At 32.8% G+C, this 13,653-nt stretch overlaps 1 protein-coding gene across 1 annotated transcript; it reads right to left on the bottom strand.

Moving 5' to 3' along the window:
* Positions 1-10,740: 10,740 nt before the first annotated feature.
* On the bottom strand, positions 10,741-12,783 carry LOC143043269 (uncharacterized). Its single transcript, XM_076215660.1, has 3 exons — positions 12,717-12,783; positions 11,911-11,987; positions 10,741-10,809 (listed from the first exon to the last, which is right to left on the bottom strand). The coding sequence occupies exons 1-3, from the start codon at positions 12,781-12,783 to the stop codon at positions 10,741-10,743; spliced, it is 213 nt and encodes a 70-aa protein (XP_076071775.1).
* Positions 12,784-13,653: the final 870 nt, after the last annotated feature.

The following is a 13,653-nucleotide window of genomic DNA, read 5'->3' as shown; positions in this document are numbered from 1 at the left end:
ACTCTTGCAATATAAGGAAGTTCATTGGTTAATTGATAGAACAAAAAGACTTGATATTAAGAACACTTTTTTTTTCTTAAAATAAAATATGATTAAAAAATGAAACGGTAAAAGTCTTTCATTTTAAGTTATAATTACAAAACCCTATGTGCCCGGTAAAAACAAAATGCATCCACGGACTCAAGACGTCAACAAAATCTTTGCCTTTATAGGTGATGTAGGTGAAAATTACTCAAAAATGTTCTGTAGGCAAATCTCAGCAACATTGGTACCAAAATATAAATAAAAAGTCGTAAAAATCTAAGAACGATTTCCAGCATTGCCTGCATACGGAGTGTTATATATCTCCAAATAGATACGATATTCACAAACCTGTATTTCCGACCATTATGTCCTTTATAGAAGGTTGCTGCTCACAACAGTGCTATTAAACCAAGAGTTCTAAACGGTGATGTTGAGATAATTCCTTTACTTTAATGGATGCCATCGAGAGTTTGTTGACGTTAGATATTTCGATAATGCATAATTAATTGGTTGAGACAATCCCACGTGTCATATTCCCCTCTTTAATGGCGGGACTAAATAGTGCGACATTACCAATGGCTAATTTATATAACGTTTAGGGCGTCACTAGTAGGTCTTGTGTGGACAAAATGCACTTCTGGCGTATTAAAATTCTAAACATGTTGCCTTTTGTTAGCTATTATTCGTTTGTTTCCTTGTCAATTGTGTTCTCCTATTTATTTATATTGTAGTCCTGTAATGTTGTGTTGTCATCTTAATGTTATATTTCACATGGCCATATAAGAGGGAGGTTTGACATGCCACAAAACCAGGTTCAACCCACCATTTTTTCCTTTAAAAATGTCCTGTACCAAGTCAGGAATATGGCCATTGATATATTATAGTTCTTTTCTGTGTGTGTTACATTTTAACGTTGTGTCGTTTGTTTTCTCTTATTTTTGAGTGTGAATTCACGTTACTATAAGACGTGTCGTGGTACTTATCTATCCCAAATTCATGTATGTGGTTATGATGTTATATTTATTATTCTCATAGGATTTTGTTTAATGCTTAGTCCGTTTCTGTGTGTGTTACATTTAAATGTTGTGTCGTTGTTCTCCTCTTATATTTAATGCGTTTCCCTCGATTTTGGTTTGTTGCCCCGATTTTGTTTTTTGTCCATGGATTTATGAGTTTTGAACAGCGGTATACTACTGTTGCTTTATTTGAACTTTATAAATAGCGATAGCAGAAAAACTATTATCGTGTTCAAATCTATTTCAGACTTTGAAGCAAAAAGACTAAAAGTTAACTTTTGATTCATTCTGTTTATCAATGTGTATGTTATGTTTTGTTTATAAACCATGTGGATTAGAAAAAAACGTATGCAAACTTATATTTTATGTTCAGGTAGTAAACACAGCATATGTCGATGAAATGAAAAAAATATTTCCCTTGGCTTCGGGAGATATGAAGATTTTTCTCACCCGGGAAAAATCATATTTTCCTCTGTCAGAGCCCTCGTGAAATATAAATTTTCTTGGGTGAACAAATCGTCATATCTCTCTCAGACACGGGACATTAATGTATAATGTTTCTGATATTTTAATGCCATTTACAAAGTCTTAATAGATATAGGAAGATGTGGTGTGAGTGCCAATGAGGCAACTCTCCATCCAAATAAAAATTTTAAAAAGTAAACCATTATAGGTCAATGTGCAGCCTTGCCGATACTTGGCTCACACCGAACAACAAGCTATAAAGGGCCCCAAAATTACTTGTGTAAAACCATTCAAACGGGAAAAGCAACGGTCTAATCTATATAAAAAAAAACGAGAAACGAGAAACATGTTTAACCAAAATGGAAACATCACACAAGCAACTATCAACAGAGTATCAAGAATTGGGGTACTGAAATACTACTTATTATAAAACAAAAGTTCATTTGCATACTTTACTTAAACCTGTATTGAATTGCCCAACGAATGATATATAGAATACAAGCAGATGTGGAAAAGCAATTAAAATGTGATAAACTATAACTTGTTTATTCACGTAGCATAAAATGCATTTAACGTATTTTTTATAAATGTAAGATTGCGTGAATAGGAAATAATTAAATGTATAATGTGTAATGACAAATGTTACATAATTAATTAACATTTATAAGTAAACTAACATATGAGGAACTAAATCTGTATTATAACATAAATATAAAGTTTAGACTCGACAAGTATACATGAAATAGTGAAGTGAAAATAAAAAGACGACATACAGATATGAAGTTATTCGGAATTATAGTCCTTGTTGCTCTGTTGATTTTTTCATCAGTTACAATACCAGCCGGTAAGTAAATAAAACACCTAAATTGATAAAAATGCTAAGCTTCGATTTTTCGTGATTTTTGTTATCATTTTAGTTTCTTTTGACATTTATTTACTATTACATCATTTATGTATCAAGTGTATACTTGTCAGAAAAATTACCACGATTAAACATCAGTTTCACAGATGAAAGGGATATTTTCTTATAGTCCTAATCACAATCACGATTGTGAAATTGTCAAATTAGACGTATCACTGAATTGTTTGCGTAAATTAACAATAACACGGAAGCCACAGCTGGAGCAGGTTTTGTTTACATACCGGAGCACATAAAATCTACCCTGGCTCTTGGAAGCGACAGCTGGAGCAGGTTTTGTTTACCTACCGCAGCACATAAAATCTACCCTGGCTCTTGGAAGCCACAGCTGGAGCAGGTTTTGTTTACCTACCGGAACACATAAAATCTTCCATGGCTCTTGGAAGCCACAGCTGGAGCAGGTTTTGTTTACCTACCGGAGCACATAAAATCTTCCTTGGCTTTTGGAAGCCACAGCTGGAGGAGGTTTTATTTTCCTACCGGAGCACATAAAATCTTCCCTGGCTGTTGGAAGCCACAGCTGGAGCAGGTTTTGTTTACCTACCGCAGCACATAAAATCTTCCCTGGCTCTTGGAAGCCACAGCTGGAGCAGGTTTTGTTTACCTACCGGAGCACATAAAATCTTCCCTGGCTCTTGGGAGCCACAGCTGGAGCAGGTTTTATTTACCTACCGGAGCACATAAAATCTTCCATGGCTTTTGGAAGCCACAGCTGGAGCAGGTTTTGTTTACCTACCGGAGCACATAAAATCTTCCCTGGCTCATGGAAGACACAGCTGGAGCAGGTTTTGTTTACCTACCGGAGCACATAAAATCTTCCCTGGCTCTTAGAAGCCACAGCTGGAGCAGGTTTTGTTTACCTACCGTAGCAAATAAAATCTTCCCTGGCTCTTGAAAGTCACAGCTGGAGCAGGTTTTGTTTACCTACCGTAGCAAATAAAATCTTCCCTGGCTCTTGGAAGCCACAACTGGAGCAGGTTTTGTTTACCTACCGGAGCACATAAAATCTTCCATGGCTCTTGGAAGTCACAGCTGTAGCAGGTTTTGTTTACCTACCGGAGCACATAAAATCTTCCCTGGCTCTTGGAAGCCACAGCTGGAACAGGTTTTGTGAACCTACCGGAGCACATAAAATCTTCACTGGCTCTTGGAAGCTACAGCTCGAGCAGGTTTTGTTTACCTACCGGAGCACATAAAATCTTCCCTGGCTCATGGAAGCTACAGCTGGAGCAGGTTTTGTTTACCTACCGGAGCACATAAAATCTTCCTTAGTTCTTGGAAGCCACAGCTGGAGCAGGTTTTGTTTACCTACTGGAGCACATAAAATTTTCCCTGGCTCTTGGAAGTCACAGCTGGAGCAGGTTTTGTTTACCTACCGGAGCACACAAAATCTTCCCTGGCACATGGAAGCCACAGCTGGAGCAGGTTTTGTTTACCTACCGGAGCACATAAAATCTTCCCTGGCTCATGGAAGCCACAGCTGGAGCAGGTTTTGTTTACCTACCGGAGCACATAAAATCTTCCCTGGCTCTTGGAAGCCACAGCTGGAGCAGGTTTTGTTTACCTACCGGAGCACATAAAATCTTCCCTGGCTCATGGAAGCCACAGCTGGAGCAGGTTTTGTTTACCTACCGGAGCACATAAAATCTTCCCTGGCTCTTGGAAGCCACAGCTGGAGCAGGTTTTGTTTACCTACTGGAGCACATAAAATCTTCCCTAGCTCTTGGTCAGGTTAGTATTTCTCACATTCATCAATTTACTTATAGTATTTGTAGTAAACGATACTCTCTTTAGATTCATATGAGTTATTGTAGTAATGTTATATAGATTTTGGTTAGAGTTTTATGTTTTTTTTATTTGCTCAATATGTTGTAAAATGTGTTATATTTTATAGACCAATTTGTGTGTGTTCACTGTCCTTCTTTCTGTAAAAGTTTTATCTTTCCACCATCCACGTATAATTTTGTAATTGATGAAATGTAAATATATTTGAACTTGCTCGTTTTGTTCATTAAAATAAATTGAACAAAATAGTAACCAGCGATGTCTTTACAAAAAGCGCGTTCCTTGTTAGTCAGTATAAAAATACAAAACTGGGAAAACATTATCCAATGTAAGTCTGAAATCAGAACACATAAAATAAAACAAGCAATTGGACATTCAATACTACAGTAGGTTTTCATATTGTAAAGCCCCCTCCCTCCCCCTCCCCCTGTAATAGATCAAGTAAATTTTCAGAAAATAAATGTTTTTACTGTTTGGGTTAAATGGAATTGGACTGAAAAATCAAATGTTTATTTTTTTCTTTATTGCACCGACTTTGATGATAAATATATATTCATTGATTAATTTAATGACAATTACAGCTGCTTATGGAAGATATAACCAAGGGCATACGGGGTATAGAAGACATTCGGTAAGAAGGGTGAGTGGAAAGATTTTCTTATTCTCCTGGTATAAACCACCCATCAATGTAGACATAAAACCAATACTTGCACCAAATAACCAAGTATAATCAATACTTGTACCAAATATCCAAGTATAGCCGATACTTGTACCAAATATCCAGGTATACATATACACTCTGAATATACACGCCATAAAAGGCTATAATAAATACCAAAGACTTTGTAAAGTTGATAGTCGCACGACAACGCCGATGCTCTATAGTTAATAAGAAATAAACACAATTCATACATATATATCTACACATAAAATATATAATTCAAACATCAGTATCAAACAAAAAACTCTCCAAATAAAAAGCTTAATAAGTTTTAACCAGAATTAAAATTTACCAAGAAAATTCGACTGCTCAGATTGACGATGTCGTGCTGAATGATTACATAGGCAATAAAATTCCGCGAGAATAATTTTTAAGCGGGAAAACATTACGCCCTCTATGCTATATATGATGAAACACCCAGGAGAAATTAATTTCATTCTAATGCACTGCCCGTTTAAACGAATGAAATTATAATTATCTTATTTGGTTCAGGTTTAAAGAAAATAGTGGAGTTTGTTTAAAATTGTAATGGATTGTTTGTTGTACGTCCATTACTCATATTCAGTCGTAATATATGACTGAATACATTGACAAAATATTTGAAACTAAATAAATATTATTTGATATAATCAGGTTTCATGTTTTCAAGATGAGCTTTTCATTGCTCAATATATGTACTGATTTATATTCGTGCTTATGACAGCAGTAACACGACAAACGTGTACGGCACACTCTCTCCAATTATTTATACTATTTCGCCTCCTAAATCTCGAAAAATTTTCAACACACTAAATATGGTCATACAGATATCTTTAAATGAACATGAATCAAACATTAATACATATTCAATAAACAAAAACAACAGTAACCCTGAATTTTACAAATTCTTGTTTTTATTAACGTATCAATAAAATCCAAATCTTCTTGTTATAAAGTGCTAAAAGACTGGTTAACAAATAGAGTACATGACAAGTCGGCTTTGTTATGATTCTTTTGACCTCAATGTAAACAAAAAGTCATAATATCATATTTTGAATTCATGATCATATTGCTTTAATATAAGTAAATTTGGAATTTGATATCATATTAAGACCGGAAAATGATGTTTCTATTAAGACACACAAGCCTATTACAGAATCATAATTTTGTGTCAGAATGCATTAGTTTATTGCTTAAAATATAAGGTTTTTTTTGAAAAAAAGTGGGTAAAATAAAAAAAAACTGCAAACCAAACATTTCGTTCTTTTTGTTGAATCGACAAAGATAAAACGAACTCATCCAGTGTTTATTTGCAAAAATGCAAATACATGTGGCTAAAGATACGTTTAACATGATAAATATTTTTTAATTTAATAACATTGGCTAAATATTTAAGATCAGGTCTTACAAATAATTAGAATAAATATATGTTTTTAGAACGAGACATTGAATAAAGAAAAAGACAGACAAATGAACAACAATTTTACAATGTTTCGTTTTACAGTTGTCATTTATGTCTTTTTAAATTAAAGACAATTAAAGTGACATAATACAATTTACCGTTATGACATAATCTACGCAGTAAATATTTTTAAAAGGTTAACAAGGATAGGTAAGCATAAACAAAATTAGTTTAAGGCAGAACCCAACACCTTCCCCCAAATTAATTTGGCTCGTTTAATTTTCATAACATTTTGACAAAGTATTAACTTTGACCCTTTGACAAAAATATAAAAAAATCAAAGAATTTGAACCAACCATTTTATCAGAAAAATTACACTGATTATATAACAGTTTGACAAACACTAATTTTGATCATTGAGAAGCTTCATATTCCCTTAAAAATGCAACGTGATTAAAACATTAGCTGATTTTTCAGAGTTATCTCCCTGTAGTGTTAGGTACCACCTTAAGAATTCGCTTTGTTTAGCTAAAAGAGCAATAACTATAAATACAAAATATACTAGTAGTTAAACTATTGGAAGTAAGAAACAATTGAAGTGTCCTTATATAAAAGAGGGGCGAAAATACCAGAGGGATTTAAACTCATAGATCGAAAATAAACTGACAACGCCATGGCTAAAAAGAAAAAGACAAACAGTACACAAAGCACAACTTAGAAAACTAAAGACTATATAAATTCGTGTCCTGAAAGGAGCAAAGGTTTCTGAACAGTTACTAAATCCAATCTAAGTTACTGACTTTCCGTAAAAATGACTAGTATTAAAAACAATCAAAAGTTTAAGCGTCGAAAATGGACAACATAATTGCCGTAATGTTTTAACATAAAATACCAGTTACATAGCGAATTCATTTTTTAAATAACAGAAACCTCATTCCGACTTATACATATAGATTCCTACACTGCAAGAAGTGTATTACTCTATTTCTCCACTCGAGACAGTTAAATTTTATTATTAAAAGCGCGAGGCTTGCCGCGCATTTTAAATAATTAAATTCAACTGTCGAGAGTGGAGAAATATCGTAATACACGCGTTATAGTGTCGGAATCTGTTTTCTGATGACTTCAGTCATTCTTTTCCAAAGATTTTCAAAAACTTGTGTTCTTCATATGCGACGTCATTAGGCAAGGTCGCCTTTTTCATGACGTCACAATAGGAAAATTTAGAAGAAAACAAAACATTTTGACGTCATAATTAAATTTCGACTAATCATTTTCCGAGAACAGATTTTTCACTAGTGAGGAGAAATATTTTTCTCACACCAGTCAGGAAATGTGAAAATAGCACAAAAATTAGAGAAATTGAAATAATCGCAAAAACCGTATACATGAAATGTATAACAAATATGTAAACCACTAACAAATCTACTTGCACACTACAATACGATTACTCAATATGTTTTACACAATGGACGATTTCTCAAACAACTTTAATTTATTTTGCAGCCTAGTGGTGGTGGAGGTGGTGGTGGTGGTGACTATTACGGTTATCGTGGGAGACATGGTGGAAATTACTGATATAGAGGACGATACTTTGATAAAAGATATAGTTTCTGAATATTTTAAATATTTTTAAGTTTTGCTATAAAATATATCTTTAAAACTGAGGTTTACATTTGACATATTTAACATGTTTAATACAATTCGAAATACTGATTTGAGCTACCAACGGAATAGATTACCATAGTCATACGTGTGTGAGTTTGATAGAATTTACTGTTGAAATATAATGTGGCTAATAAAAAGCTTGACATCATAAATAGTTTTAAATATTTTTTTATACCATACTGACACATTCAACAAATTTAAACTTTTTTACTAATTATTTTATGTTTTGTTTAAAGTTTTTTGTCAAGTTTCTTCTTAAAACAATACACAGATAAAGACAGCAGTTGTTTATCACTGTCTGATAGACCTTGCACGATCAAGCAAACCCAAATCAGGATAACAAGCTAAAACGAGGGAAACACATCAACAATAAGAGGCAAACAACAGAACAACAGAAACATTGAACTGCAACACAACCAATTACCAACGTACATTATGACATGATGTGAAATGTCAAAAATTTATTGCAATTATTGGAAAGAACACAACTATGTAAAACAGCAGTACAAACATTAATATACAACAAAATACTATTCTATATCATACAATGATCAAAGTAACTGAAGTACTTAGCTGACTGGTAAGGAAACACCCATTCTGAAACTCTTTTTCAAAACATCTCAGACGACATGTCGTACAGCTAGGACATAAGTAATAAGCGGAGAAACAATGATATGCAGTATTAAAAATATGTTCTACAGAATATTGAAATTCAAAAAAACACAACGAATGCAAGTATTCAAAACCACCAAGGGATTTATTCGATTACCTTAGCCGTATTTGGCACATCTTTTTGAAATGTTGAGACCTCAATGTTCTTCAACTGTATATTTGACATACCAAAATATACTTATCAATGCATTTCTAGTTACATTATAAGCTCAACAGATGCCACATGTAGATCAGGATCTGCTTACCAATCCGGAGCACCTACGACAATCCAAGGTTTTTCGTGCTGCTCTGTGTTTAGTTTTCTATGTTACGTTTTGTGCACTCTTATTTGTCTTTTTATTGTATTCTCCGATGGCGTTGTCACTTTTGTTCTTTGTCCCACCTTTATCCCCATTTGAATATTTTATCCCATGTTATCTTAAGCGAAGATGAATATTAAAACTGTATTAAACATGTTAAGTAAATTATAATTCAAGATAAACGCAAATTCTGAGGAAATCGCATGAACTCTTATGAAAACCAAACTAAGTGCGTTAATAGAATAGTCTTCTTATTGATAAATAGGTGACGACTGATATAAACATGTAGGTTCCAAACATCGTGATCTTGATCTCGTCCACTTTTCATCATAAATGACCTACTAAATTAGACTCATCGTCAAGTATGTATCTACATGAATATTACGGCGGATGACACTAGTGGAACAAGATCTGATATCCTTCCAGAGCAAATGAGATGACTCCTAGTTTGATTCGTGTTTCTATGTTGTATTATGATTACTGTCTTTTGTTTTTTTTGTTTTTTTTTCTCTTTTATTGGCTTGGCATGTTTGTTTGGATTTCGGCAACAGTTTGAATATCTATTTGGAAATTTCGACTCTCTTAAGTATGTACACATTACGTTTTATTACAAATTAAAGTTATATGTTTTTGAGCCTTTGATTTAAAAGGGACTTTCAGTTTTGAATCAGCCTTTGGGTTAGAATGTTAGAATTTTTTGTTATTTTACTTTTTAAAGCTCATAAAATTAAAAATGGAAATGGGAAATGTGTCAAAGATACAACAACCCGACCAAAGCGCAGAAAACAGCCGAAGGCCACAATAGGGCCATTAAAACAGATAGAAAATCCCGCATCCGGGGGCGTGCTTCAGCTGGCCCCTAAACAAAAATATGTAGTATAATGATTTACTTTTATAAATCGTTATTTGGATGGAGAGTTGTCTCATTGACACTCACATAACATCTTCCTATTACTTGTTCAGTAATAATGGACATCATACTAATCTCCGAAATATATAAATGAACTAAAATTTAAAATCATACAAGACGAACAAAGGCCAGAGACTCCTGACATGGGACAGGCGCAAAAATGTAGAAGGGGTTGAACATCTTTTTCTCCTAATCCCCCCGCCAATATAGTTGTCTCATTGGCAATCATACCACATCTTCTTTTTTATATTCACAGCAATACGCTGTTTAAAAGAAGCAAAGTCTGATGTAAGAATAGGTAACAAAAGAAACTTAGCAACATTGCAATGATACATAAATGAATAAAGTTACTGACATGCCCGCTCCAAACCTCAATTAAACTGATTGAAAGATTATGTCTTCATCAAATGAATATCTACACAACCCCTTCCGTTAGGGGTTTAGTATCATATCATCATAAAATATATGAGAAGAACACAACTCGTATCATGCCAAAAACTGGTTTTAGAACACATGTGTTTATTTCCGATGCAAAGACGCGGCCTATAATTGAATCAATACTAAAGCCAAAATATAACACTTTTAATGAAAGGAAGGCAAAAGATACAGAGAAAAAGAGGGACAGTCAATTATATCCCTTCTTAATAAGTCTGTTTAAAAGGTTTTGTTCGCTTTTTAGGTGAATGCTGACACTCTGTGTTTTGTAAAAATAATTTTAAACAGTAACATCATTATTTAATATCAATTTCCACATCAGAAAACACCTTATCTACAATATAAAAATAGTGTGTGATATAAGAACTGCAATAATAAATAGGAAAACATAATTCATCATTTTATTTATTGTAAATACTCAGGAATGACTACTGTGTTTAATTAATCATCCCCTATATCTGTAACTTCCACCACTCTTAGGATAGCCGTGATATTTACCACCATGACCACTGTGCTGTAAAAATGAATGAAACCTATTTGAAGAAATCTGAGTTGTAGTCAATGTTTTGTTGATGCTGCTATGTTGCGTATGATAATATTGAGCGAGGAATTTCGACAATTGCCGTAAAAAATCTGATGATAAAACCACTGAACTAGTCAAAACAAGATTCTTTTCTGTATTCAAAGAAATGATTCTTCTTTATATATGTGTATGTTTGTAAAATAAAAAAAGACTTTAAAGTGGCGAACTTTCTCTAAAAAAATCTTTTTTTTTGTTTTTTTGATTCAAATACGCTAAAAAAAAAAGAAGATACGTTTACCTTGCCTTCACATACATGTGACATTGTTGTTGTTCCAGCAGAATTTAATTGAATATTTTTGGGTCATAATAAATATTCCAAAAATATAATTTACCCCTTATACTTATAATGATATAACTGGTCATTGTTAATCAATCTGATCGGATGTAATTTTTTTTTTATCTTAACATGTAAATCTTATACATGTTTAGCGGGATATGTTATATATGTCTATGTTTATATGGACAGAAATGGCAACTCGAAAGTTACATAAAATCATTCCAGAAATGGACGAATGTCTTGATAAACACTAATTGATAGGATTTGATGTTTTCGTCTCTCTCCCAAATAAATATATAAGTTATATACATGTACTAATTTATTTACCATATCAACATAATACAGAAAATGATATTTTTCTTATTGTGGCATGATATATGAAGTTACATATCTGTATTATATATTTTTAAAATTTGTTCTCAACTTTTTCCTATTTCAAAAAATAAACAGGCTGCCTACTGCGCACTCGCATGGCTATATTGTTTATGTTCAGCGGTCTCATTCAGGGGTACTATGCATGGTATAGGAACGCAATTATTAACGGATGAAATGATCGATCTCGATTAAAATGTTTTTATATAAATACATAAACAGGAAGTCGAAATATTTTATGAATATTTTAAAAATCACAAAGTCAAGGATAACAAACGTATATGCTTTTTTTTTGTTATATAATATACAAAGATGCATTCCGACTGATGAGTCGAATGCAGTTTTCGTACATCATTAGATAAGTAAATAAACTTCAAACTTACCCCTCCTCCAGAATGTCCTCCACTAGAATGACTACCTTTATAACCTCTATGACCCTTCCTATATCTTCCAGAGGCAGCTGTCATTATCATAATATTAATAAATGAATACATGTCTATCTTCTGAGTTGATACTTACAATAAATATAAACATAAATAGAGATACAAATAGAGAGCTTACTCGTGCAATTTGATTTTTCTAGGTCTCTTTATATCTGTTATAGGTTATATGAAAAAAAACTATATGTTATTCATTGTTAGTATCTGCATTAGATTTTTTTGTGGATCGAATTTCTTGCATCAGTTAATTAATTGAATTACCTTTGTTTCACTTTCAATGATGACATACATTCCTTTAAATAAGCTAATACGCACAATTCATATTTTATCCATCTCTAGCTAAGGGGTTTAATTGAGGTTTACATACACACGGACACACAGAGGTCGAATTAATCAGTTGCAAGTGAATAATCCTTCATCAATGTTTCTTGGCTTAATTTGACAAAATTGAACCATACTGGCGGCTAAAAGCGAATTATTATTTCACTATTTTATGTTAATTAATGTTTGAATAAAAAAAAAAACATTATACTTTCGATTTTTTGTATACACATAACTAGTGCTCCTTTAAAAACACTTTTTATCCAAATTTTATTGATAAGATAACTTCAGAACATACCTGTCTGTGTTGTAGAATTAATGTTAACAACGAGAAAGAGACAATATAGTTACAATGCTTGATTGAATTAACATGTCAAAAACTCACAAAACAATTCAAATCCATGTATCTGCAAGCATTTTCTACTTACCAACTGGCATTGTAACGGATGCCACCATCAACAGAGCAACAAGGACTATGATTCCGAATAACTTCATGTCTGATTGAATAGCTTGATTAGAAAACTTCGCTTTGACGATTGTTAAGATGCTGACGAATAGCATGATTCAGTTCTAGTATTTATATCCATTTTGAAAGAAACAGCTGGTTTATACATATAAGTCATAACATGACTTTATATTGGTTTAACATGTATTATAACATTTGCTCAAAATGTCTAAAACCAAAAGCAAATGAAACCCTGCACCATCCAATGTAAAAGAATTAACATATAACATGGGTTAAGATTGATAAAAGCATAAATTGCTGCTTATTGCGCGTTGTAAAATTAATCTGCTTATGTATAAAAAAAATGTGCACCACTTTAAACCTGTTTTATTTGAGAACAATTTTTTTATTGCATGTATGTATTATTTCTTTCATTATTTACTCTTAATATCAGCACACCAATGTTTAATCTTAAAATTTGCCGTAGCAAATATTTGCTCTGCCTTGACAGGATTAGAACTCTAGCTATTTGGATATCGTTAAAACATCGTCAGACTGAACTAAACTATTCAGATTTAAATGGCCAGATATTGACTTTCCTCATCAGTAGAATCAAGATTTGTAGCACCGTTCATGATATATTAGGCATGTAGATGACATTTTTTTTTTTATTAACTAAATCTTTTTTTCTCATCATTAAAAGACTCAATATTTTAGAGAATTTGTCGAATTGGTTTGTGATTGATATGAGTCATGCCAATGTTTTTAATACAAAACCTTAGTGTATGAAGTGACGAAGGAAAAACCAACATAACTAATAGACTAATAGAAAATTTAAAAGCAAAAGGATACACAAGAGACATTATAATATATTTGTTGTTCAAAAGCAATAATGCCGGTGAATATTGAAAGCTGAAAGC

The sequence above is a fragment of the Mytilus galloprovincialis genome, chromosome 8 (genome assembly GCF_965363235.1).
Source record: "Mytilus galloprovincialis chromosome 8, xbMytGall1.hap1.1, whole genome shotgun sequence".
Taxonomy (NCBI): domain Eukaryota; kingdom Metazoa; phylum Mollusca; class Bivalvia; order Mytilida; family Mytilidae; genus Mytilus; species Mytilus galloprovincialis.
The sequence above is the reverse complement of the archived record's forward strand: the minus strand, read 5'-3'. Positions and strand labels throughout refer to the sequence as shown.

What these genes read in the sequence shown, in the direction of transcription:
- LOC143043269 (XM_076215660.1), bottom strand. Translation starts at nt 12,783, where the DNA reads ATGAAGTTATTCGGAATCATAGTCCTTGTTGCTCTGTTGATGGTGGCA. An exon ending in ATCCGTTACAATGCCAGTTG is followed by an intron (nt 11,988 to 12,716) that starts GTAAGTAGAAAA and finishes TGATAATGACAG; the next exon opens with CTGCCTCTGGAAGATATAGG. An exon ending in GAGGACATTCTGGAGGAGGG is followed by an intron (nt 10,810 to 11,910) that starts GTAAGTTTGAAG and finishes TCATTTTTACAG; the next exon opens with CACAGTGGTCATGGTGGTAA.